The 27,970-nt window shown below is 42.6% G+C and overlaps 3 protein-coding genes across 4 annotated transcripts; all 3 read left to right on the top strand.

The window, feature by feature from the left end:
* The first annotated feature begins 615 nt into the window (after window positions 1-615).
* Window positions 616-5,200, top strand: kxd1 (KxDL motif containing 1). The gene is made up of 4 exons (XM_079568568.1): window positions 616-753; window positions 4,527-4,679; window positions 4,745-4,791; window positions 4,871-5,200. The coding sequence occupies exons 1-4, from the start codon at window positions 659-661 to the stop codon at window positions 5,122-5,124; spliced, it is 549 nt and encodes a 182-aa protein (XP_079424694.1). The 5' UTR covers window positions 616-658; the 3' UTR covers window positions 5,125-5,200.
* Window positions 5,201-7,418: 2,218 nt separating this feature from the next.
* On the top strand, window positions 7,419-17,557 carry ergic2 (ERGIC and golgi 2; the record flags this gene model as incomplete). The annotated part of the gene is made up of 13 exons (XM_079568094.1): window positions 7,419-7,524; window positions 8,708-8,816; window positions 9,258-9,304; window positions 9,376-9,443; window positions 9,516-9,556; window positions 9,665-9,766; window positions 9,977-10,069; window positions 10,144-10,199; window positions 11,752-11,850; window positions 11,926-12,023; window positions 14,595-14,757; window positions 16,741-16,820; window positions 17,343-17,557. The coding sequence occupies 13 exons, from the start codon at window positions 7,419-7,421 to the stop codon at window positions 17,409-17,411; spliced, it is 1,131 nt and encodes a 376-aa protein (XP_079424220.1). The 3' UTR covers window positions 17,412-17,557.
* Window positions 17,558-18,973: 1,416 nt separating this feature from the next.
* rsph1 (radial spoke head component 1) lies at window positions 18,974-27,328 on the top strand. Of its 2 annotated transcripts, XM_079568010.1 has the most exons (8): window positions 18,974-19,099; window positions 19,173-19,286; window positions 22,133-22,238; window positions 22,316-22,406; window positions 23,498-23,633; window positions 23,719-23,790; window positions 25,678-25,786; window positions 27,271-27,328. In XM_079568010.1, the coding sequence occupies exons 1-8, from the start codon at window positions 19,049-19,051 to the stop codon at window positions 27,300-27,302; spliced, it is 711 nt and encodes a 236-aa protein (XP_079424136.1). In that variant the 5' UTR covers window positions 18,974-19,048; the 3' UTR covers window positions 27,303-27,328. The 2 variants fall into 2 exon arrangements, with proteins under 2 accessions (XP_079424136.1, XP_079424137.1); XM_079568011.1 differs by lacking the exon at window positions 23,719-23,790.
* Window positions 27,329-27,970: the final 642 nt, after the last annotated feature.

Raw genomic sequence — 27,970 nt, 5'->3', positions numbered from 1 at the left:
TTGTGTAACATATATTATATGTTATATCTATATGTAACAAGCACATACTATAGAACAGAATCAAATCATCAGCTTATGTAACATATATTATATGTTATATCTATATGTAACAAGCACATACTATAGAACAGAATCAAATCATCAGCTTATGTAACCCCGTAGATAAAATATAACACACACACACTGCAGGTGCGCGCTGTGAGCGCTAGGGGGAAGCCTGTACGCGCTTATCGTTCTGGGTAAAAGAAAAAGCAGACCGCTGAGCTCGTGACCGGAAGTTATTGTCTTTCACCGTTAATGCTAGCGATGCTAACCATGCTAATGTATCTGTGGGACTGATTTCTTTTACAAACTAATGAGAACACTTGGGGACGTTTACTGCACGTCACTGTATTTGAGTGAGACGTGAGGCAGCCGCCGTGACAGGACTGTAGGTGAGAAATGACCATTAATGCTTCAGTGTTTTCATTTCGCCCATAGCAGATTAGATTAAAGCGTGTCCGCTAAAGGCCCTGGAATGAGAATGTGTCCCCAATTTACTGAGACATATCTGCACATGTTCTTTATCATATTATCCACTAATCCTGTCATGTGGTTGTTGTTGTTGTTCTGCAGGAGTCCTCTGCCATCATCATCATCATCATCGTCATCATTCATCATGGAGCCCACTGCCTCAGGAGTGTTCTGTAACAGAATGCTGAGTATGGTTAACTCTGAAGATGTCAACGCCATCATCCAGGCTCAGAGACACATGTGAGCCGCATTTTGCTTCTCTATCAGAGAAAAATGGGATGTTCAGGAACTGTCTTGAAAATGTAAAGCACAATCAATAACATTTTAAAGTGATAGTCTGCAGGGCTGCCAACTTTTCACCAAACTTTGGAGTGAGACTTTGGTCGGTCCCGAGCTGGGGGGCCTTTTTCATGGCCCCCCAAAAAGTCTACGTTTAACATGACTGAGCATGTCAGGAGCTGCATTATGGATCAGAGGGGCTTTGGCTCCACCCCACATGACCATCAGAACCTATTGAAAGTGTGGGAGGGCACTCTGAAGGGGGGGTTTGGGGGTCCTCCCCCAATAATTTTTTTAGAATTCAGATATGATTTCCTGCAATCTGGTGCATTTTAGATCATAAATAATAATTTTAGCTGGTCTATTTACTGATGTTAAAGAATTATATTTCTGGGCCCCTTAAAAACTGGGGCCTCTCAGCAAATGCCCAGAGGCCCCTTCATCGTTACAGCCCTGCCAAAAGGTACAATGACACAATGTCTCTGTTTCTCTGCGTCAGTCATTCCAATTATTACCAACAAAAAGCAGCACAAGCTTTAGAAAATATGAACATTTGATCCCTGTATTTTGCAGTATGTTAGAGCATGTTTGATGATTAAACTTTGAATGATTATTCAATGTAAAAACTGCTTTTTCTCTGCCTCTCTCTCCCTCGCGCAAGAGGGAAAAAAAAAACTGAAGTAAAAGAGGTTTAGCTTCAACGCGATCTCCGCTGTAACCGTTGTTTATTATTTCATTAGTACTTTTATTTCTCAAACTCGTTGCCTTATGCTGCTCACTTTGAGCTCCTCGTGGGGCAGCGGCGGCGGAGGTGACCGGGGCGGAGGAGGCAGTGGGCGCGGTGGTGTCGCTTCGGAGGCGGCCAGGAGTGGAGTGAGCTGAGCGAACAGACCCGGGAGAGCTGGCGCTGAGAGCGTTCGGGCGCGCTCTCTCGCTGTTTCCCCGGAGCCGCGCTCAAAATGAGCCGTTCTCCGCGAACCCGTTTCTTATCACATCACTAGAGCCGCCGACAGACACACAAACACACGCCAGAGGAGCCGTTGACAGGCACACAGACAAAATAAAGCGTCTGCAGCCGCTCACTGCAAAAAATCAGGGATGATTTTTAGTTGAGCGTGTGATATGAGGCGTGTGGCGTGAGAGCGTGTGAAGGCACTCAAATGCGTGTGTCTCACGGTGAAAGCGTGAGAGTTGGCAGCCCTGAGTCTGTAAGTTAAATGTTTAACAAATGTAATAGATTGCATATAATTGACCGTCTGTGTCTGAAATTTGACATAAGATAAGTTACATTAAAGAATAATATTTTGTTCCTCCCTTTGCTGATTTCAGTAACTAATCAGAATCCCTCGGGATGTCCCTTCGACCAATGAGACGAGTTTTCCTGTAAAGTAGCCTGTCAGGCCCAATCAGGAGCGAAGGGTAGGGAGCTTGACTGTTTCTGCTCGTCAGCATTCAATTAACAGTTTTAACTGCAAGCCTCTGAATGTGTAGGACACACCTTAATGTTAGGGACAATCCAGAGGCACCAGCAGCTTCAAATACCTGTTTGCTGCTTTGTAGCAGCTGTTCTCTGATGTATTTGCCTGGCAGAAACCGTCCTCATTGTGCCTTTATCTGCACAAACCCGTGTGTGCCCTGAATCAGCCACTAATGTCTTCACAGTACAATGATTAAGCTTAATCTTTCGTGAAATCTCGAAGGTTTTCATACCTAGTCCAAGGCATTCAACTATTTCACACTTTTCATCAGCAGAGAGATCCTGGCCAAGGCAGTAGAACAAGCTGAGCGATATTTTCGCTTGCTTGGTGTGAATGCGGTGTCAGTGTCACGCTCCTCATTTTCAAAACTGGGACGAAAGGGCCTCATCTTGATCGTTTACTAAAGGTCTCTCTCACTCTCCTCGCTTTGCAGTCTGACAAACTGTCATTTTAAATGACAATAATAAACCATTGTTGTTTTTAGGCTGTTTGTTTCAGTAGAAGACCTTTGTGATTTGGAGATATGTTGTCAGCTTCTTGTGCTATAGAGATTGCTTCACAAGTTCACATACAGTGCCTCTCGAAAGTATTCATACACCTTGAACTTTTGCACATTTTGTCATGTTTACAACCCTAAACATAAAGATTTTATTTTGATTTTTTTACTGAACGTTCACACACAAGTAACCGACAACTGTGAAGTGAAAGCTAAATGATACATGATTCTGCTATTTTTCAAAAACAGAAAACAGAAAAGTGGGGCGTGCATAAGTATTCATACAGCATGAATGAATACTTTGTGGAACCCCCTTTTGCTTTTTTGGGGGTTTGACACTACAAGATTTGCACATGTAGAGACTGACATTTTAGCCCATTCCTCTTTACAAAACAACTCAAGCGCTGTCACATTAGAAGGAGAGCGTTTGTGAACAGCAGTTTTCACATTATTTCACAGATTTTCAATAGGATTTAGGTCAGGACTTTGACTGGGCCATTCTAACACATTAATATGTTTTTATTGAACCATTCCATTGTAGATTTATCTTTGTGCTTCAGATCATTGTCCTGCTGAAGGTGAATCTCCGCCCCAGCCTCAGTTCTCTTGCTGACTCCAGCAGGAATTCCTCCAAAATGTCCCTGTATTTGACTCCATCCATCTTCCCAACTATTCTTACAATCTCCCCAGTCCCCACTGAGGAAAAGCAGCCCCACAGCATGATGCTCCCCCCGTATATTTGACACTGGGGATGGTGCACTCGATGAGCAGTGTCAGGTTTGCTCCATACATAACGTTTTGCATTTGGGCCAAAAAGTTCAATTTTTGTCTCATCCCGACCAAAGCTCCTTCTTCCACATGGAGCTGTGTCCTCCATATGACTTTTAGCACACTTCAAACAGGATTTCTTATGGCCTCCTTTCAATAATGCCTTTCTTCTTCCACTCGTTCATGAAGGCCAGATTTGTGTAGAGTACGACTTATAGTTGTCCCATGTACAAATTCCCCCAGCTCAGCTGCAGGACTTCACAGCTCCTCCAGAGTTATCTTGGGGCACTTGGTTGTATATCTTACCAGTGTCCTCCTTGTTTGATATAATATTTTAGATGGGCGACCGTGTCTTGGTAAGTTGGCAGTGGTGCTATACTCTTTCCATTTCTGAATGATGGATTAAACAGTGCCCTGGGAGATGTTTAAATCTTGGGAAATCTTTGTATAACTTAATGCTGCTTTAAACTTCTACATAACTTTATCCCTGACCTCTCTGGTGAGCTCCTTGACCTTCATGATGTTGTTTAATGATCAATACACTCCGACCATAGCTCTGAGGGCCTAAAAGAACAGCTGAAATTAAACTGAGAGTAGATTACACACAGGTGGCCTCTATTTAACCGTTAGGCCAAGGAGTGAACATTCTGGAGTCATTAGGAATGTTATAAAGGCAATTTAATGCACTCAGAAAATGCTGAAAATGCTTACGCACGCCCCACTTTTCACTTTTCTATAAAAAAAACAAAAACAGAATCATGTATCATTTAGCTTTAACTTCACAGTTGTCTGTTACTTGTGTGTGAACGTTCAGTAAAAAATCTAAATAAAATCTTTATGTTTAGGGTTGTAAACATGACAAAATGTGCAAAAGTTCAAGGTGTATGAATACTTTCGAGAGGCACTGTAATATTACAATAACAATAATTTCCGGTTGTACTGTGCAGTTCTGTGCTCTCCTGTTAAAAAGCACTCTTGTGTGTTACTACTAGGCTCGACCGCTTTGAGAAAACCAATGAAATGCTGATTAACTTCAATGGGCTGTCCAATGTGCGGCTGCAGCAGATGAACGAGCGCTTTCTGCTGCACACCAGGACCTTAGTGGAGATGAAGAGAGACTTGGACAGTATCTTTCGAAGAATCAGGTGAGGTCTACTGACTGCACTCAGCTTTGGGTGGTACAGCGTTTTACATTTACTCTTATCCACAGGACTCTGAAGGGGAAGATCGCCAAGCAGAACCCGGAGGCGTTCAGCAGTGAGTTCACCCTTTCTGTTCAGCCATGCACTCACGGCCTCCATCTGTTTCAAAACCATCTGCCTCCTCCTTCTGACAGACATCCACGAGTCGCCCATTCTGGAGGACGAGGATGACCAATTTGACCCCTTGCCCCCCGGCGTCGTCATGACCGCCACAGCCACGCCCGAACAGAGCACAGAGTCGTGCGACACCAGTCCGGATGTGATCTCGCCCACGGTGAGCCGGTGTTCTGAGGACCTGACCCAGGAGCCGCCTGACACGCCCCCCTCTGACGTCTCCGAGATGGCTGTCCTGAGAGACGAGGGCCCGGACTCCGTGCCTGCCGAATAAACCGCACTTTTAGTTGTACTGAAAATCTTGCCTTTTAGAGTGGAAGTAATACTTCTCTAACTATTCCGACATTATTACGTTGCGGTCTGATACTTAGATGTACATTTTGTTTTTATTCTTCAAAGATGTCATGGGTAAACTTTTATGAATGTCCAAAACCTCTCTCTTGTGTGTGATTTTGGACTAAGGATCAGGTCTGTGTTTATGAAAGGATCTTAAAAAAACGTAGGTTATGCTTTTTTATGTACTTGTATTTTAAATAGCAGCATGGTGGCACAGCTGTTGGCACTTTTGCCTTACAGCAAGAAAGCCTCTGGTTTGATCCCAGGCTTGGGCCTTTCTGTAGGAAGCTTCCATGTTCCATGTAGATTTCCGGACCTGGGCTGGGTATCCTTAAACAAGACCAGAATGGCACTGGAAAAAAGTAGTTTTGGAAAGGAGGAAAAAATCTTCTATCTTTTGATCCAAGGGGAGGGGCTTAAAGAGATAAAGAGTGGTCTTTATCTAATCTGAGCTGGAAACTTTAGTGTTGCTGACGAAGCCATTTGGATGAGAGGCGAAACGTCTTACACGACAGAGTACAGAAAATGACTCAAGAACCTTCATCTTTAGATCCGACTTCGTTGTTTCAGCTTAAGTAGATGATTTCTTCCCCCATTTTTGCTCATTTTTTATTACTAATATTTCCCTATTTTACTGCATTTTTTTTCCAAAATTGCTCCCCATTTTTCACACATTTCTTGGAGATGAACACGATATTTTGCAGATCACACATTATTGTTCTGTTTTTTGGTTCTAGACGACAAATATTGTAGTATCGGTATAGAAACCAAGTACTGTTAAAGAACCAGTATTGAAAAAAATGTTGCGATGCCCAGCCCTATCCTTACCACTAAAACACGTGCTGAAATCCCAGTGGACTTTCCTGGGCAAATATATTACTGGGTGCAGAATCTTTGCGTGTAACGATTTTGTTTGAGTATCAGACTGCTACATAATATATGCTACATAATATGTGAAAGAGATGCCACTGCTTTCAATATGTTTCAAAGACCGCCATAACCACTGTAACGGCACAGTGAACTGTCAACATGTTTACATGATTATTTCCTCAGTAATGCAGACAGTATGTGGACATCTGATAAACATGGTTCAGGACATGTATCGATTGTAAATATCTGTCAGACTATTTGTCTATCCTGTTAACGCACTTTTGTTCGGGGCAAAAAGTCCAAAAGTTGTATTTATGTTGTATCTGCGTAAATAATAACTTTCTCTAAACATGCACATTTGTAGGTTTTGTTTCTTTCTATTACAGGTGTGTTCTAATCGTTCCCAGTCACGTCTCTCTGAGCGAAACCAGGCCTCTGCAGCCCTGTTCTTCCATCTCTCTGGCTAGTTTGTAAAAGGTGGTCAGGTAAAGACTTCAGTGCAGGTTTAGGACTATACCGGACCACCTGGGGCTAAAATGTGCATTATGAACATACATAGCACTCATGTAAACTGGTTGCGGTTCTTAACAGATACGAGACGTGTGTGTGTGTGTGTGTGTGTGTGTGTGTGTGTGTGTGTGTGTGTGTGTGTGTGTGTGTGTGTGTGTGTGTGTGTGTGTGTGTGTGTGTGTGTGTGTGTGTGTGTGTGTGTGTGTGTGTGTGTGTGTGAGAGTGTGTGTGTGAGAGTGTGTGTGTGAGAGTGTGTGAGTGTGTGAGTGTGAGTGTGAGTGTGAGTGTGTGAGTGTGTGAGTGTGTGAGTGAGAGTGAGTGTGTGAGTGTGTGAGTGAGTGAGTGAGAGTGAGAGATTTGAAACACATAAGACCCTAGCACAGCAGCTTTGTAACTCTGGTAGGACATCTACAATGTAGCTAATGTGTTAAAATAAATATTGCTGGCAAATCTATTTTGTATGTTTGTATCACATCATCATCAATCATCATCTTCTCCATCTTCATACTTTCACAGTTGTAACACAGAATTGATGTGTTAAAACCTTTGCTGTGAAATGTAAAGTGTTCTCTTGTTACTGAAGATACATTTATTTATTTCCTCCACTTATCCGCGCCGAGATTACTACACAGTGCATACTAGAGATGCATACTAATACTATAGTGGAACGGTATATGTGTCTTGCATGTTTCTCACCAGCAGGCGGCGCTGAGTCTGACTGCGCGCTCCTTTGTGAGCGGTGAGGTCAGAGGTCAAACGGTGCTGTTGCCGGACACGTCCAGCTCGTAGTTCGTTTTCAGAATAGATCGGTGGTCGTTGACTGGTTTGTCTGGTGGTCATGCTGGCTTCAACATGAGGAGACTGACTAAAAAGAAAGCTTTGAACCTGGTGAAGGAGCTCGATGCTTTCCCTAAAGTTCCCGACAGTTATGTGGAGTCTACGGCCAGTGGAGGGACAGGTATGCGTCTGTAAATCCAATTATTACATCTATAGATAGTTTTTATTTTATTATTTATCTCAACCAAACTCATTTTATGTTTCATGTTGCACTAAAGAAAATTCCTTGGCAAACAAAGGCAATAAACCCGATACTGATTCTGATGAAGTTTTTTAACAGTTGAAAATGATCTTAGAGCAGCCTTCAGTTGTATGTGGGTGCACATGACGTACATGTCATCTGTTTACTCTGACCCAGTGGCTCCCATAGTGGGGTCTGGGGGCCTCTGAGGGGCCTCAGAGGCACTACAAAATGTATATGTCTACAAAACAAGTACATTGGGAAAAATATATTTTTAAAGGAAATGTACATTTCTTTGCTAAATGTTGTTTTCAATGTAAATTTAGCTGTACAATTCACTTTGTATTGTATAAAGGAATCTGATTCTCTCTGGGCCCCAAGAGATTTTTGGATCGATAAGGGGGAATGGCTGCTCTAACCTATTTTATGCTATATGTTTGTTTTAAGTTTTCAACAAATGTAATAATTATATAGGATTATTATTATTTTTTTCAATTTGGACATTATTTGCACATGAATGTCATGAAGTACAGGCAATAAAACGACCACACCTGATGAACTTGATCAAAATATCTAAACGGCCAGTCTAAAGTAATGCTCACTCTTTGAGCAAGTAAACAAGTAAAAAGGCGTTATCTATCTTGTTAAATTCCATTTTGGCCAATGCATGCCTAGCATTGAGCACTGTAGCAGCTACAAGCTAGAGCCAACTCCCCACTTAGCTAAACTTGTCTCACCAGCCTGGAGACGAGTTGGAGACAAATGGGTGACCCAAGTTGCCGCTGGTCACGGAGATGTTTCCGCATCGTCCCCTGGAGATAAGGCGAGTCTCCAGGTGGCCTCGGTGAAAACAGTTTCAGTGGAGACCTCAGCGGTCTTAAGCAGTTATCCTCGACCTGTGAGACATCGCAGAGAAGTCACGGCGACATCTTAGCCGTCACATTTTGGAGATGTCTCCGAGATGCATTCATTCTGCTAACGTCGCCATGCAACCATACTGTCCATAAGGTTAATGTGACAGATCTGTAGAACAGAGAACACAGACCTGGACCTCATTTGGATTCTGTTGCTGTGACATCACTCCCATACCCTCTGTATTATCTCTGATTATTTTCCCTTGTAGTGTCGCTGATCGCCTTCACTTTCATGGCGGCCCTGGCCTTCCTGGAGTTCTTCGTGTACAGGGACACGTGGATGAAGTACGAATACGAAGTGGACAAAGACTTCACCAGGTGAGACTCAAACCATTCACAATCAACAACATCAAAAAACGGTGAGTGCTGTGGGTCCCGGTTGTGTGCATACACACTCAGACAGCAGAAAGGCCACATGCTAGTGTCTGTCCAAGCCTGAATAAAGGATTTTTATGTTTCTTCTACCACAGAGAAACTTGGAATCTCTTTGACCGCATTTACTCCTCTATGCTTCCAGCTGTCCAAAAAACAAGACTTTATAATGATGATAATTATATTATTATTATGATAATCATGATAATTGATTATTATGTACTTTGATGTAAATTTGATTCAGCAATGTCCTGTGTGACCCCTGTGTGACCCTAGCCTGTTCACATGCATGTATTTCATGTTTGTTCATTAACATGCATTCAAGACCAAACCTACCATAATATTATGAAGCATTCATTACATATCTCTTTGTTCTTTTATTAACAGTAAATTAAGGATCAACGTTGATATTACCGTTGCCATGAAGTGTCAGTGTAAGTAATACAGTTTCCTTTGAGATTTTAAAATGGTTCATTACTAAAGAGTATTTTCCCCTTTGATATAGACATAGGCGCTGATGTGCTGGATCTGGCAGAAACCATGGTGGCCTCAGACGGCTTAGAGTACGAGCCTGTAAGTATCATGTTTGTTTTTAATGATATCAAATAAGCATTTTCTTGACTAAACCATTGTTGTCTTTACCAGGTAAACTTTGAGCTCTCCCCTCAGCAAAGATTATGGCAACTGTGAGTATACGATCTAATGTTTATTACAGTTGTATGAAACTGTTAACCCTCTGCAGAGTTAAAAACACTTCCTATGATAGGATAACATAAACATGTGTGTCTTTTCAGTACACTTTTGCACATCCAGGAGCGTCTCCGGTTAGAGCACTCCCTTCAAGACGTCCTCTTCAAGTCTGCCATCAAAATAGCCCCGCCATCTTCTATCAAAAAGTACAAAAGCATTATTTGTTTGTTGAAGACATAATATGAGGGGTCATTTACTAAGCGTTTTAACACGTGCAGTTGATATTTGCGTTTCTTGCCTATCACATAAGACCTGATAAATATGCAAACGAAGGCAGTTTTGTCACGAAGCGCAAACTCGCAATTTAGCACCTGTCTTAGTAAATGTGTAAAAATATCAATGCTGATTGTTCCCAGTGAAGACAGTCCTGCCCCTCTGAACGCCTGCCGGATTCATGGACATCTTTATGTCAACAAAGTGGCAGGAAACTTCCATATAACTGTGGGCAAGTACGTCGTGTAATGATGGATTCTGTTTGATTTAAGTTATTAGACTGTTTTCTGAAGATATTCTTCCCAAACAGGTCCATCCCACATCCCAGAGGACACGCTCATCTCGCAGCGCTCGTCAGTCATGACTGTGAGTGGATCTAACGCTACCATCCACATCTGTTTATGCTACCATCCACATCTGTTTACGCTACCATCCACATCTGTTTATGCTACCATCCATATCTGTTAATGCTACCATCCACATCTGTTTACGCTACCATCCACATCTGTTTACGCTACCATCCACATCTGCTTATGCTACCATCCACATCTGTTTACGCTACCATCCACATCTGTTTACGCTACCATCCACATCTGTTTACGCTACCATCCACATCTGCTTATGCTACCATCCACATCTGTTTATGCTACCATCCACATCTGTTTACGCTACCATCCACATCTGTTTACGCTACCATCCACATCTGTTTACGCTACCATCCACATCTGCTTATGCTACCATCCACATCTGTTTATGCTACCATCCACATCTGTTTACGCTACCATCCACATCTGTTTACGCTACCATCCACATCTGTTTACGCTACCATCCACATCTGCTTATGCTACCATCCACATCTGTTTACGCTACCATCCACATCTGTTTACGCTACCATCCACATCTGTTTACGCTACCATCCACATCTGTTTACGCTACCATCCACATCTGCTTATGCTACCATCCACATCTGTTTACGCTACCATCCACATCTGTTTAGGCTACCATCCACATCTGCTTACGCTACCATCCACATCTGTTTACGCTACCATCCACATCTGTTTACGCTACCATCCACATCCGTTTATGCTACCATCCACATCTGTTTACGCTACCATCCACATCTGTTTACGCTACCATCCACATCTGTTAATGCTACCATCCACATCTGTTTACGCTACCATCCACATCTGTTAATGCTACCATCCACATCTGTTTACACTACCATCCATGTCTGTTAATGCTAACATCCACATCTGTTTATGCTACCATCCACATCTGTTTACACTACCATCCATGTCTGTTAATGCTAATATCCACATCTGTTCATGCTACCATCCACATCTGTTTATGCTACCATTCACATCTGTTTATGCTACCATCCACATCTGTTTATGCTACCATCCACATCTGTTTACACTACCATCCATGTCTGTTAATGCTAATATCCACATCTGTTCATGCTACCATCCACATCTGTTTATGCTACCATTCACATCTGTTTATGCTACCATCCACATCTGTTTATGCTACCATCCACATCTGTTTATGCTACCATCCACATCTGTTTATGCTACCATCCACATCTGTTTATGCTATAGCTTTAAATGAGCTCAGCAGAACTAGACATTAAATGTGAAAAGATGCTGTATATTTAACTTTCCAGAACTGGCAGGCAAATCATTTTCAGCATTATTGTGACAGTGATCCCGAACAACTGACCCTGAAAACTGTGAAACAGGTTTATAAACTTGTCCCTGTGAAGAATTGGGATGTTAGAAATGCGCCGCAAAAGTTGCGATTGAGTTTAGACACAACTAATTATTAAAAATGTCCAAATAATGATGAGCTCAGACGCAATTATCAAAAAAAAACAATGTCTGCCCTCATAAACTGATCTAATTGTTATTGTGTCATCCAGCTTTTAACTTTTCCCATCGCATCAACCACTTGTCGTTTGGAGAGATGATCCCTGGGATTATCAGCACCCTGGACGGCACAGAAAAGGTCTCCCCAGAATGTAAGTATTATCATGTATTTTATCATGGAATAAAAAATGTAATTTCCTGCTTTGATATTTGTGGTCTCTGTGCAGCGAATCACATGTTTCAGTATTTCATCACCATCGTGCCTACTAAGCTCAACACCTATAAGATTGCAGCGGACACACATCAGTACTCCGTCACAGAGCGGGTGAGTTTGGCCTGGAAATATCCCTCACAGGCACCTTTGGCCAAAGTTTTATTTACACAATTTACCGTAAAGCAGTAAATGTATCATTCTCTCTCAAAATATTATTAGTCACACATTAAAAGATTCAAAGATGTTTTATTTGTCAAACCATTTGTGAATGAGTTTAAATTATATTTCTCTCATCCTTGATTGTGTGGGGGAAACTTTTCTTCAGTTGATTGGACCTGGCCCGTGGTTTCCGCAGTCTCCTCCCTGAAGGCTTTATCTTGAAGAGACTGTGTGATGGTGCATAGGGTCCCCTTTGCGGGTGAGACGGGTGGAGTACATGTCCTTAAAGGAATAGGCCACCGTTTTTACATACTGAGATATGTTCTTACCTTAGCTTTGACGAGTTCTTTAGGACTTGTCTGGTCTTCCCCCGTGCCTTCAGTCACGTAAACACAGCGCAGACGGCGTTAGCATTTAGTCTCTCCCCCTCTCCTCTATAGCTCCAAAACAGGTCAAGATAGAAGCTACCAAGCTCTTCCACGTTTTCCCTATTTAAATATGGTTACGTGAAGTGTTACACTACAAAGTATAATTACACAAAATTAAACAATGTGGATTTTCTAAGCAGATAAAGGGGGGAACTATATTGTAAGGCGTAATAATACCAGGAGTAGTTTGGCATCCGCACAGTAAAGTGAAGATTACTGCGCAGTAAAGTGAAGATTACTGCGCGGATTTCGATTTCAATGGAGCTGCTCAGGATGCTCTCTATAGTCCCTCTGTAGAAGAACCACACAGCGATGGAGCTGCTCAGGATGTTCTCTATAGTCCTTCTGTAGAAGAACCACACAGTGATGGAGCTGGTCAGGATTCTCTATAGTCCTTCTGTAGAAGTTGGACATAACGTATGCTGGGACTCTGGCTCTTCTCAACTTGAGGAGAAAGTAGAGACACTGATTACTTTTCTTGACCAGTGATGTAGTGTGCATGGTACAGGAGAGCTTCTCTGTGATGTGCACACCCAGGAACTTAGTGCTGGTCACCCTCTCCGCTGCAGCACCATTGATTGTTCGAGGAGCATGCTGGACCCACGCTCTTTGAAAGTCCACAACAATCTCTTTTGTCTTCTCCACATTTAGAGAGAGATTGTTCTGTGTGCACCACATGGCCAGACTGCTCACCTCACTCCTGTAGTTTGACTCGTCTCTGTTGCTGATGAAGCCCACCACTGTTGTGTCGTCTGCAAGCTTGATGAAAAGGTTTGAGGCGTACTTTGGAGTGCAGTCATGGGTCAGCAGAGTGAACAGGAGGGGGCTCAGCACACAGCCTTGAGGAGACCCCGTGTTCAGTGTGATGGTTCTGGAGGACTTGCCAGTTGCACAGTAATGTGTTGATCCCCACGTGGAGCAGTTTGTGTATTAGCTGCTGTGGGATTATAGTGTTGAATGCTGAGCTAAAGTATAAAAACAGCATTAGGAGTCCTTTGTTTCGAGGTAGGTGAGGGCTGTATGAAGTGCAGTGGAGATGGCAACTTCAGTTGAGCGACTGGACCGATAAGCAAACTGGTATGGGTCCAGGGTGGGAGGGAGAAGACGTGGCACCAGAATGATGGTCGTTGCTTTGAGGCATGGTGGGACCACAGCCTGCTAACACACTCTCTGGAGACCTGGTCCTCTGGAGGGGGTGCTTTTGTGCTGGGGTTCTGTTGAGTGCCTTGTAGCGAGCAAGGAATTCATTTAGAGCGTCCAACAGAGAGGTGTCACTGTCACAGGTTTGTGGAGGAGGTTTATAGTCTGTGATGGTCTTTATTCCCTCCCACAGACTCTGAGTGTCTCTGCTGTCTCTGAAGTGATCAGTTATCTTCTTTTTTGATGCCGCAGAGGTTGGCCCTAGCTGTCCACAGCTTCTCCTTGTCATCAGATTTGAAGGCAACATCCTGGACCTGAGGACTTCACCTGTAATCCAAGGTTTCTGGTTGGACCTGATAATGATGGTCTGATGATAGAGTGTAACATCCTCAGTGCACTTGGTGATGTAGGCAGTGACAGTCTCTGTATACTCCTGGAGATCAATATCAATATTGTTGTGAGTGGCAAAATCCTTGAAAATATTCCAATCCGTTGTGTGAAAGCAGTCCCTGAGTTTCTCTAAAGAGTCTTTACCCCACACTTGAATCTGTTTCCGAACTGGTTTAGTGACTTTAACCAGTGAACTGTATGCTGGCAGTAACAAAACAGTTATGTAGTCCGAGGCACCGAGATGGGGAGGGCTTCAGAAGATGAAATCTCTGTATTAATAGGTCTGAAATACTGCTCAAAAGCCTTTAGCTGATGCTAACTTATTGTTTACTTTTAAAACAGATATTTTGTTCATAGCTAGCAAAGAGATCCGGCAGTAAAACATCTGCTGAACTCCACAAAAACATGGCAAAGATGTACAAAAACATCTTGTATAATGATGTGGTTTACAAAAACTGCAAATGAGAGAAGCCGTGGTTTGTTTATGCGCCACCATGGTAAATGAATTCTTGAATCAGGAAACCGACAAAAAGAACTCACACTTTACTGACTGTGTGTCCCACAGGAGCGGGTGATAAACCATGCTTTGGGCAGTCACGGCGTCTCTGGGATCTTTATGAAGTATGACATCAGCTCCCTCATGATCAGAGTCACGGAGCAGCACATGCCTCTGTGGCAGTTCCTCGTCCGACTGTGTGGCATCATCGGAGGCATCTTCTCCACCACAGGTTCATGCTTTTCTTTCTTACCAGAACGTCAAGAAATCAGTCACATCTACTCTCGTCAATGTACTTTAGAATAGTTCTGAGAGGAACTGAGGGGCATATAAGACATCCAATAAAATGCCACTTGGACTGGTACTAGCCAGCATAGAAATCACAGAAGTGCTATGAGCCTTTATGAGATATTTCAAGTTAAAAGAACTGAAATGTCCAGATGATGTGACTCGGTCAGCTCCTAGTGGCACTGAAAATCCCTAACACACACACCGGCCCACAGACCGCTGTGGCCTGCAGACCAAAACAGAGAGAGGGACAGTGGCACAGAGAATAGAGTGGGTCGTCTTGTGACCGGAGGGTTGGCGGTTCGTGCACACAGTGGTTGTGTCCTTCACCTACCTTCACCTTCACCTGTCTTACACTTGTGTATAAATGAGAGAGTGAATGGGTAAGTGGTTCCTTGATGTAAAGCACATTGAGTGCCAATGCTGGTAGAAAAGCGCAAATGCGAGTAAATGTGACCATTTACAGTGGTATGCATAAGTATGGGCCCCCCTGTAACATTTAGACATTTTGCCATACTATGGACCATAAACAAAAGTATATAATTGAAATTTTTATGTGAAAGACACACGCTTAAGGTTCATTCACACTTCACTTCTGCAGCTCAGGGTGCAAGAACAAGAAGTTCTTGCGTCTTGTGAAGTATGAATGAGCCTTAAAGGAATAGGCCACCGTTTTTACATACTGAGATATGCTCTTACCTCACTTTAGTCTAGTTAATATATCCCCGTCTGGTCTTTGTCCGTGCGCTCTGCCAGGCAAACGGAGCACATACGCAGCCTCTCCCACATGTCACATAGCTCCAAAAAAGCTCACGATAGAAGCTACCAAGCTCTTCCACGTGTTCCCTATTTAAATAAAGTTACGTGAAGTGTTTTCATGCGAAGTATATTTACACAGAAATGTAACATGTCGATTTTATAAGCAAATAAAAAGGGGAACTATATTGTGAGGCGTAATGATACGAGGAGTAAAACGTCCGCGCAGTAACTCCTAAAGGTTATTGACGGAAGTGAGCGGGGGAAGTCTTTAGGAGTTACTGCGCGGACATTTTACTCCTCGTATCATTACGCCTCACAATATAGTTCCCCTTTTTATTTGCTTATAAAATCGACATGCTACATTTCTGTGTAAATATACTTCGCATGAAAACACTTCACGTAACTTTATTTAAATAGGGAACACGTGGAAGAGCTTGGTAGCTTCTATCGTGAGCTTTTTTGGAGCTATGTGACATGTGGGAGAGGCTGCGTATGTGCTCCGTTTGCCTGGCAGAGCGCACGGACAAAGACCAGACGGGGATATATTAACTAGACTAAAGTGAGGTAAGAGCATATCTCAGTATGTAAAAACGGTGGCCTATTCCTTTAAGTGAAATGAAATTTATACATGATTTTGATTTTTTTTTTATGAATAAAAAACTGAAAAGTGTGGTGTTCAAATGCAGCTGCTCTGTGATGGTCTCAGGTCTGTTAAGAGACTATTGTGGAGCAGAAGCATCATGAAGTCCAAGAACACACCAGACAGGTCCGGAATAAAGTTATTGAGAAGTATAAAGCTGGGTGAGGTTATAAAAAGATTTCCAAACATCCTTAAAAGGTCTATACAATTCAAAACACCCTTGAAACTTTATGTTCAGTCAAAACACTTGGCCCCACCTGCTGATGTCCTTTGAGGGTGCAGTCCAGAAAACTTGACTGGGCTCATTTAGGGCTAGGAAATATAATGATAAAACCCAATTCTGATCTGATTGCGGTGAAAATCTGCGTTTTTGGTGATGTCATTTCATGCATGTGGAACATTTTTCCCATGTCGCCCACCAGGCTCAACTGATTGGTTTCTCATTAATTTCAGCACTGATGTTGCCCCCACTACCTGCAGTTGGCATTGACTGAATGTGATGTTAATTTCTGTGTGTGTTGGCCTCAGGTATGCTGCATGGAGTGGTGGGCTTTTTGGTGGATGTGATCTGCTGTCGTCTCCAGATGGGAATTTACCGAAATCTTAAAGTAAGTCAATGATCAATGAGCTATTTCAATAGGTTGAGTTCAGAACATTGTAGAATTTAGCCTTGTTGCAACTTTTACTGCTATGGTTTCAACTTCGATTATTATACTGACAGAGGAGTACAGGACAGTTAAACAGACCTGTCCTTCACCTCAGTGTTATGCTATTCACCTTATTCCGCCCCGCCCACTTTTGCCTCTTTTTGCCTTGTCTCGGCACTTGCGTTATATCGACACTTCCGGTAGACCTGTTAATTTAAACGGAGAAGAGGGGAAAATGTTCGCCGCTTAAATCTGATGTTTAGTCGATTGATTTGTGTAAAATGTCCAATGTTCATTTGCACCAACATGTCAACACTGCACCGTTTCTCCGCGCGGCCTAAAAACGGCTTTGTTTTCGTGTAGTAACTGATTTTATCTGGACTTCTCCAGTCCCATGTTAACAGATAGGAGAAAAGAGGCGGGCACAGTTCATGGCGGGAGCCTGTTTATACTCCATGCATTAATAAGGTGATCTTTACTCAGGAGACATCGCTGGCTGTCCAGGAAAACAGCGAAACATCCGCTCTAATGGAAAATCAGCAGCAACATTAAAGGAATGTTCCCCCGCTAAAGAGTCCCAAAAGCACGTTGGTGTCGCTGTGAATAAAGACATTTTTGTACTTTGCAAATTCAGAGTGCCTTGGCTTCCTCTCATTCTTGCTAATGTCTGGCCCCGCGAGTCTGAAGAGGACCTGGTTTGTATGTTTTTTTTTTAACCCTGCTTTTACTGCAGTGATCCAATGAGCCCTCTTTTAGCATCAGAGGAATGTTTTCAGATCCAATCCGACTGCTGCACCTTTGACATCGACAAAGGCTCACCAAATACTGTTCACTTCTTATTGCTTTTTTGATTAAATGTGTATTCAACCACTTTTACCAATTGGCAACTTGTAGCATTTTAAAACACCACTAGTATGAAGCGTTTGGCAAGAATATGGATGTAGGCCTACAGTGTGAGGAAAAAGTATGTGAACCCTTTGGAAATGTCTTCCATATCTCCCTAAATTGGTCATAAAATATAATGTGGCCTGATCATTATTTCAATCACAAGAATACAGAAGTAGGCCTATATGTGCAGGAGTAAAGGTTTTCAAAGCCCTCAACTCAGACAGCACAGTCCAGTTGATGACTTTCAAGAGCTTTACTTTATCAAGTAAATTGGCAACAGCGGCTCAGAGGGTAGAGCAGGATCCTGGTTCCCGCCTGTGCGCACTGTCGTAGTGTCCTTGGGCAAGACATTCACTCCCCCTGTCTGAAGTGAAGCGCTTTGAGCCTAACGTAGGTACATAATGCTCTGTAAAGTGAGACCATTTACCACAGCTAAATGTGCACTGTTGGCCAATGTTGAGTAACAGCTAGCTCCTGTCCACTTTTTTTTTTTTTTTTACAGAAATTGAAAATAAAATAAGGTTGGAAAACAATAGAAAATGTCAATAAACAATTCTAATGCTGATGGTGTTTTGTGGTTATTCTTTACCAGACAGACAAGGTTATGTCGAAACCAGACAAATGGAATGGATTTGTACTTTCCCTGTTTTTATACTTAAATAAAATAATGATAATAATAATAATAATAATAATAATAATTCTGTTTAATGGGATTAGAATTTAAAAAAAATTCTCCAATAAAATACATCGTAAACTTCCCGAAGATAAAGCCTAACATGTTAAACAGTAAAACAGATAATAGAGAGAGCAGTCTGTCTGCTATCGGTGCCGTTACCGCTTGTATCCTGCAGAGGGCGTGTGTTGTGGGACTTTTTTTTGTGTGTGCGTGTGTTATAGGACTAGTTCTGAGTAAATGGGCTGTGTGACGCTTGGATTACGTACATGACCGTCAGTATCTGAGCACGTTAAAGGTCCATTAGCAGTTGTTGAATGAACTAAATGTGAATGTGGCATCTAGGACTCCTGACTCTCCCTGACATCAGATAAACCCCCATCCATCAGCTCTGGCCGCTTATTACAATAGATCCCTGGTTCTGGTCGATGTTATTATAGATTCCATAATGCAACATTTGATCATGATCATGGCGTATGAGGCGGTGCTTGTTCCGCCTCTGCGCAGTGGGGGTTCGCGCTCCGAATCGTTGTTATGGTAACCATACACAGTCGTGCCATCCATTATTCTGCCACACTGAGCTAAGCTAGGCTATACAACTTTTGAGAACAACAGTTTTCAGTGAAAGATGTCGGACGCAGGATCGGAGGAGCTGGACAATGAGCAGAATCAGCTCGGGGTGAGAGCGCGGACATTTACCGCTGACCAGCTGACCAACCGCCCTTTGACTTATGTTTAAATGTTGTGTTCAGGAATATGAGGGAAACAGAAACGACGCTGGGGAGAGACATGGCTTTGGAAGGGCTGTGCTGCCGAATGGGGACATTTATGAAGGACAGTATCAGTTCGGAAAAAGACATGGACAGGTAACGTTACCTCAGCTAAATGAACCTGTAAATCAACTGCGCTTTCTGTGTTACTACGACCTGAGGACTCTCTTGTTCAGTTAATGACCTGATTTTCTTGGGACTTTTAACTATTTGTAAAGTCAGGTAAAGTTCAGGCCATTGGCACTTTATTTTTAATGTGACAGTTGCCAAAATCTGCCACTTTTCTGGTTTTGTGTCTTATGCCCATGTGGACTTTGATGTGAACATTCAATTTAGAGTTTTACATAAAAAAGTCAAATTGGCATCTTAAAGAAAAAGATCAAACCTTTAGCCAGGCCCAGGTGGTAAGACAAAAGGCGGCTCAGAAGCTCCTGTGACCAGAGACTGCGTTCCCCTTATGTAGAGCAGCAGTCCATAGTGATGGGGGAGTGAAGCCTTGCAACATGTCAAGGCTTTCCTGCAAAAACGTCTTGTGAGGTTCGCGGACTCAGAACTGTTTCATTCTGTTTGAACACTGACCTCCTGTGGACAAACTTCATCAATGTGACTTCTCATGAAAACGACAGAACCAACACAATCATGTGCAAGAGAAATATCAAACAAACATGTGATTTTATTATTACAGCCTGATATTGATGTTTGAATGATCAGAAAGGCCGATAAATAGGAGTCATTTTCTTTGTTCCGTGGTTCTGTGCTTTACACCGCGCTCACACCAAGCGGAAAAAAGTCTGGAGGCGGGGTTTGAGACGCAGCCGAAGTGCAAGAACCAATTACGCACAGGTGTCTGTCAGATCTTGTTCTGTGATTGGTGATTTCAGCGCGGGGCCTCAGTCGCCGGCGGCTCTGCTGCTCCGAGGAAGGACATCGATGCGCAATGTTTTTATTTCATTCAGTTGGAGCTAATCTTGCAACTGTTTGCTGTAGACGGCGCTCCTTACGTTTCCCTCGTCCAGTCTGTCATCCACACCTGCTTTAGTGTCTCTTTAAAAGCAGGACTTTTGAAGAGACACTGACTGGCCCACAGCGAGCTTCCATTCATTCCCTATGCTGCCTATAGCAAAATCCACAGGAGAGCATAGTTGGTAGATCAACCAGTCACAAGTCATGAGAGTGAAACATCACATATATATCAACCAATCACCTTAACCCTGACCCTGCTCTCGCCACTGACCTTAAGGATAGTGGGCTGGTGCCTAATCTTGATATGTTTCTGATTTACCAACTATCCTAGTAAAAATATTTTTGTGGGCGGCCGGAGTGGCGACTAGTGCTGACATCGTTTTAAGGCTAGAGCCATTTCCGGCGGCGACCACGAACCACAGAACAAGATCTAACAGACACCTGAGACACCTGCACATGCTCCTGCACAAGGGGGGCTGGCCAAAGACTCGCCGCTCTCTTCTCTTCTCCCGCTTTAGGTGTGAGCACGGTGTTAGTGGGAAATGGAGGAAATGCAGCACATTTATTCATAACTAAGCGCTCAAGGCTGCAGTGAAACGCTCTGAGCCAAACACCTGCCTTGAGACACTGATACGCAACTCACAGAGTGAAGCCCTTTTCCAGACTATAGAAGACACTTTAGTCACTTGACCAGCTGTTACTGAAACAGGCTGTTTCCCAAAGACGAGGTACCTCGCCTTCCCTTGATCTGATATGGGCGTGGTCAGGCATCTACATCATCACACACCGCCCAAGTGCTGTTCCAATGTTCAAGTCGTCTGGAGGCATGTGTCATCCCTTTGGTTAGCATGTGGCTAATATACCAAGGATACATCAGTGTAGTCTTTGCAGCCTTGCTCAAGCCAAAATCACCCATAATGCACCACGGCTCTCAAGAAAAGAAACAAGGTGGTGCTAGCTTGTGCGACTTGTTAAAGCACATTAGTTTAAAAATGTTAAGATTAAGTATTTTCCTCCCTCTACATGTTCCAGCCATGTCCTAATGTGTAGAATGAGCTCAGACCTGTTCACCACAACTGCCTCTAAAATCCTGCACTGTCACTCAAAAAGTTGTTACTTTGGGTCCGAAGTTCCGTCATGCACGAGCTTAATATAGAACCTGCAGTTACACATGTGACCTGAGGTGACAGTAGTATAAAATGACCAACTTGCATCTAGTCCCTTTAACTTGAAATTTGTAACATATGTATAACATATATCATAAAAGCACATTTCATCGCTTCATGGAGCAACAAAAGAACCAGATTTGTTTTGTGGGCTTTGACTTTTATTGACACTAGGCACTTTTACATTCTTATTTGAATCGTTCGAACTTCCGTGTATCTCCTCTGCCTTCACGTTGTTATGTCTATTTTAAACATTTTTTTAAATATCATAAAAAGGGAAAACACAATATATTCATTAAAAATAACTTGAAAGAAGGAGACTGAAGGAGTTTGTTGTGTGTTTCCTTATTTTGCGAAAGGATCAACCAATCACAGCGCTTGCGTTCTGCAGCACTTGCCGCGGAGTCGCCTTGTGCAGGAGGTGCACTTCACACGAACTCCCTGATTGGCTCCCACGTGCGTCCAGCAGCGCCTCTTAAACACACCTATATCTTCCTTTATTAATTTGTGATGTCACTTCCTTTATCTCTGAAGTGTGTTCCATTAACAGCTCTTTAGTCTCCCTCCTTCGCTCAGCTTGCTCTGCTTCCTTGGCCAGCTCCTCTTGTGCTCAAGTGGAGGTGGGTTTGCACACAGCCGTCAGTCTGGTGCTTTAGGTCCTCTTGAAAACAACCTATTGCAAAAATATCATTGTTACTGCGATGTTTGTGTATGTTTTGAGTTGTTGCTCTCGTGACACACCCTGAAATGTAACCTTTTACTGCAGAGTGTGTGTTTCGTTATGTTAGTGCTGGTGTGTGTTGTGTTCTTCAGGGCACGTATCGCTTTAAGAATGGAGCACGGTATGTGGGGATCTACTCCCAGAACATGAAACACGGAGAGGGTGTCTTCAACTACCCCGATGGCTCCAAATATGAAGGTTTGTGTGAAGGTTAAGTCATAAGACCTTACAGCACTGCCATGTGAAAACACAATTGACTTGTCATATTAAATCAGGTTCTTGGGCTGAGGACCTGAGACATGGCTATGGGATCTACACTTATCCCAATGGAGACACGTACGACGGGCAGTGGCATAAACACCTGAGGTAGTTACTAACCCCTTTTAAAAAAGCATGGTCCATAGAGTCAAAAACAAAAAAGAATAGGTTAATAGAATACAATGTATGTACTGTATATGTACAGTATATGTTCGTGGATACAGGATATCATACAGACAAAATGCCAATCAGCACTATATGGACACACTAGCTTAAGTGCAGGATGCCACGCTCTGGAACAGATGGTGCAGCCTTTCAGAGGAGACTGAAGGCAGTACTCCGGTTTCCCCAACCTCCAAAAACAGTTGCAGTGGCTCAGGACTAATACGACATTTAAACAGGATTTTGTTGTACAATTGTACAATGACAAATAAAGTATACATGAGGTGGTTGCAAAGATAATTTACAACAAAACATCAACATCATCATCTGTGTAGTAGATATTAAACAGTATTGGGGACAAGATCCCTCCCTGTTGAATCCCATGATGTAAAGTTCACACATGAACATTGGTTTAGGCTTTAGCTTTGATCGCAGCAGCTCAAAATTTCTGCAGCATTGTTTGGATAAGCTTTCGCAATATCACAAGATTTAAAGGTATTTCTGTTCATCATTAATTTTTAAGATCTTAATGTTTGAAAAAGCCTTAAGAATGGGAAAATTCTCTCCCAGAACCACTCTTTCACAATGTGTGCCCAATGAATCCTGCCATTGTCAACTTGGATTATGCCCGAGCCATCAGGGAAGAAGAAACCCATTTATGGAATGAGCTGGTCATTTAGTATGACCTGGTCGTCTTTGACCTCTGTCTTTGGAGATAATGTTGCCGAGCGTAGACCTGACCAACATCTGTGCACTCGATGATCCACATGAAACAACAAACTCAAAGCGTCATTTCTATTTGATGAATAACAATTGTTGTCAATTCAAGACATCCAGCTCTCCATTTGCCCGGGCGCCATCAAACTCATCGAACCAAGCGTTTCTTTGAACCTAGTAAATAATCATATTTACTAGGCTGCGCTAGGCTGAGTATTGTTTTGGCTAATGTGAGTTTAGCCTGGATGGTGTTGTGTCTCATGGCAGAACTTTATTTCACTCAATCTGGAACTCAGTGGAAAATCATCTTCTTTGTTTAGACATGGTCAGGGCACTTACCATTACCACAGCACTGGGTCCAAGTATAAAGGCTCATGGGAAAATGGAAAGATGGAGTCTGAGGGAGAGTACATCCACTCCAACCACAGATACAAGGGCAACTTTGTCAAGAATAATGTAAGTTCCTCCTCCCTGTGCTCGTAAATGGACTCTTATTACTCTTTGTTCCTCATGTCTTTTATGATTGTGTCTTGTGCTGCAGCCGTCCGGCCCAGGGAAGTACGTGTTTGACATTGGCTGCGAGCAGCACGGTGAATTCATACAAGGGGAACAGGTATTTCAGCTAAAAGTGCAGCATTGTTATTGCGTCATTTTACTGTAGCAAATTCCCAGAAGCATAATACTAAACTAACAAAGATGCGAAAATGAACATTGGACATTTTACACAAATCAATGAAATATCAGATTTTAGCAGAGAACATTCCCTCTTTCTTAATGAATGGACTTCACGCTCTATCAGAAGAGTCAGTACAAAGGAAGTGCCGATCTGTGGCAAAAAGAGGCAAGAGCAGATATTTATTCTGCATTTTTGTGCTTACTAAGAAGATTTGTTTCATTCACCATCCCTTTTCAGAGAAAGTTTAGGTCCTGCTGTAGAAGTATTTGATTTTCTCAGTTAATATTATAATTATGTGAGGGAGGGCCCAGTTAGTGTAGACACTCTATTAGTCCAAATCAAACATGTTGCATCGACTCCAGTATGACTTGTAAACATGTTGACAGTCAGACACTGCAGAGGAGCACAGTCGGAGCAGGAAGTCTCTGAAGTCGCCTGACCCAGACTCCTCTCATGGTGTGGAGGAGGTGCGGCGCTCCGTCTGAGCATGCTCTGTGCTGTGTTGCTGTGTTAGAAACGCATGTTTCACTTTATCGAGTGCTTCTTTTTCAATATTAAAAGCTTGACATTAGCTCCAGTCAAACGGCTGAATTTCTTTGTGATGAATTGTGCAGCCCTAGGAGTAGAATTCCTTTCTGGTTTCTGTGTGCTTGCCTTACATGGCTGAGTTTGTTTTTCATTTCCATTGAAGTTAATAGGATGTGCTTTACAAGAGGACAAAGGCGCCTCCAGAGTTCGGCCCCTGAGCTTTAACTTCTAGAGGCTGCACTAGCACTAAGGAGGAATTGAGTGCTAGTGCTTTAAAGGGACTATACAGAGGTATTTTCCTCCCCCTACATGTTCCTCCATGTCCTAATGTGTAGAATGAGCTCAGATCTGTTCACCACAACTCCCTCTAAAATCCTGCACTGTCACTCAAAAAGTTGTTACTTCCGGTCTTAAGTGCCGTCATGCACGAGTTTAATATAGAACCTGCAGTTACGCATATGACCTGAGGTGGCAGTAGTGAGTATAAAAATGACCAACTTGCATCTAGTCACTTTAAGCTACATTGAATCTGAAGCCAATGGTAAAGTTTATAATTTCTTGTATGTCATTTTATCATCATAAGAAACATGTTATTTTAATAGATTTGTACGACAACTCCTGGTATGAGATTGGGTTGGTACAAAAACATTTGCCACTCAGTGGTAGTATGTTGAAGGTTCTATTTAGAGTGTAAAACAAAGCATACCCTCTTTTTTTCTTCTTTTTTTTCTGTAGATGTACAGTATATAAACTACCAATATTTCTAGGCACAAGCAAGATGATTTTGTCTCCGGACTTCCTTTGGAGTTTGCCTGTCCTGCCTGTGCCTGCGTGGGTGTCTGGGTTGCTGTTTTCCCCTCTCAACCGAAAACATGCACTGTAGATGAATCCTCCAGCTCGGTACTCGTACGGAGTTGGGTCCCCTGTCGACCATTGTAGATCAAATTGAATAGAACAGACGGTGTTGAAATGATGTAAAAAGACATTTCTTGAATATCTGATTAGTTTCTCGTCTTGCAGCCCTAGGTCCAACACAGCCGTGATACTGGATTATCCCATAGAGACCTTAAGGTTTTTTGTAAAAAGAATTATTACAGTTATTGTTTGAACTAACGAAAAACCTGGTTGACTTGATCAGCATTACATCCGTCTCTTCATGTCCATGGTTTTTGCAATTACCAAGTCTAAAAGGAGCTTCTCTGTTACATTATTTGATCTGCCCTCTCTTTCTGGACTATCGCCTTGTTTGTATGCAGTATATGTTTTGAATGACTCCATTTGCCTCCACTCCTGTAGGACAAAGCAGACGGAGAGTGGGCTGAATTGGCCCAAATTACTAATGTCAAATGGATTCCCAAGTACATCAGCGGCCCCACATACAACAGTCCAGTGAGGAAAGCTTCAGGTAAACATCTATGTGATCTATGAATATGATCTTGGTTTGGTGTGATTCTAACCCACAGGCTCCATGCAGGAGCTACTATGCATTTAACTTTGCTACTCTGGTTGTACAACTGACATAAAACCGACATGTGCTGCATACATGAGGCTTAAAAACATTCTTTTAAGGGGTGGGAGACTTGGCCGACTTCTCAGGATTTGGAACAACCCTCTACAGGCAGCAATGAAAAAACACAATCAATCAAAGTTGTTTGTTTAGCATTTTACAACAACCGAATGGAGCACAAGGCGCTTCACAGAGTAAGAACAAGGGTCAAAACATTGATAAATCATCTCTGAAAACACAAATGTACGTCAAATGGTACACATTGTAAACCGTGGAAAAAGCTTTCACTATCATCTCATCTATTATACAGATAGTCCAAACTGGTCTGAGGCTGACCGATGACTCTACTTGACCAGCTGATTCAGGGTGTTTTTGTTTCAACAGTGGAGCTCCCATACCATATGACCAAGGAGAAAGTTAGGGTTGCTTCGATGAAAAGTGTCATCACGGTTTATCTACATGAAAGAAGGACAGTTTCTGAAGACAATACAGTCGTTGGTGACCCTTTTTACAAACAATAGCACCGTTTTCATAAAAAATCAGGTTACAATCTGTTCCAAGATTCTTGTAGGACTCCACACACTCCACTGGTTGGCCCTTTATAATGTATATGTTACATGTGGGAGAGCACTCCTGAAGACAAAGTCCTCAACAGCTGGGCCATGCTGACTTTCATTTTTGTGAAGTAGACTTGCAATAACTGAGTCATCTGCGTATTTTAAGATGATTCTGTTTTCATGGTCACTCTGACACGTGCTCGTGTACAATATAAACAACAGGGGTGAGAGAACAGAACCTTGGGGTGAGCCTGTCGAAACAGTGCACTGGTCAGAGAGTTCACCATTAACTCTCACTCTTTGATTTCTTTTAGTTAAAAAAGTCAAGAACCCAGCCTACAATGATTAAATCAAGACTGAAATGTTCCACAAGCCGTTTGGCAGCACATATGGTTGCATCATGTTAAAAAACGTATAAATATGGTGAATATCGTATAAAAGCCGTGCATGTCCCTCCAAGTGTTTGAAGAACAGATGAAGCCTACAGGTCGAAAGTCCTCCGACCTTTCGGGTCGATTAGTTTTAGGGACCGTGACAATCATTGTATCTTTCCAGATTTGCGGTACCAGTAAATTAATAATGTGCAAGAAAATTCAACTTAGTTCTTTAACACAATTATTAAGAATGTGGCCGCAACTCTTGTTAACTTTTGTGGTTATGAAGGTAATGTAAATCCCCCGCAGCTGCAGACAAATCAGACAAACCAATACAGAGCTGTAAGACCATGATGAATGTTTAAAGAGCACAAAACCAATGCACTGTGGTCAAAGTTGATTTCTATGATGTTGTTGACACATTGTGACCTGTGTTTGTTTCTTTTCAAAGCTTTGGAGAGGGAAGCTGCCGCCGCAGAATAATCCACAATTTCACAAAATCGACAAACTTCATTGTCTCGACAAACACAAGAATTCACCTCTTCACCCATGTGTTCATATCTGCATTGTTTTAATAAATGATTTTGTTTGATTGGCTGAAATTAAGTTGCTTCGTGAGATTTCAAATTGTTCGTGACTTGAAAAGGTTTTAGCCATGAGACCGCAAATATGTATCAGGTTTGTTCAGCAGCAAGGGAAAGTCAAGAGACTAAATGAATGAGCAAGTGGCACCAGACTGCTCAGCACAGACTTTACAAATCTATAGTGGGCCGCTCAAGCACCCCGAAAAATGTCAGGCCAGAAATATAATAACAGAAATAAAATCCACACTAAAACCTATTATCTACGGCAATTATATATTTCAGGGGTGATTTATTAAAATATTCTTATTTAAAGAAATAAAGCATAAATGATGTGGTCTGATGTCTTGTTGCTGTAGCTGCGCTCTGCCCCTCCCCTCTTCTTACAGCGCTGAGCTCTCCCCTTCCCCACTCCTCACAGCGCTGAGCTCTCCCCCTCCCCTCTCCTCATAGTGCTGTCTCCTCAGACTCTGCTCTCTCTGCTCTGTCTCTCCCTGGAGTTGAAACTGTGGTGCTGGTCTTCAACAGCACATACGGAGTAAATAATGATTGTAGGAAATGTGTAGCTGT

The sequence above is a fragment of the Gobius niger genome, assembly GCF_951799975.1.
Source record: "Gobius niger genome assembly, chromosome: 12".
Taxonomy (NCBI): Eukaryota; Metazoa; Chordata; class Actinopteri; order Gobiiformes; family Gobiidae; genus Gobius; species Gobius niger.
This window is presented reverse-complemented; position numbering and strand designations above follow the sequence as displayed.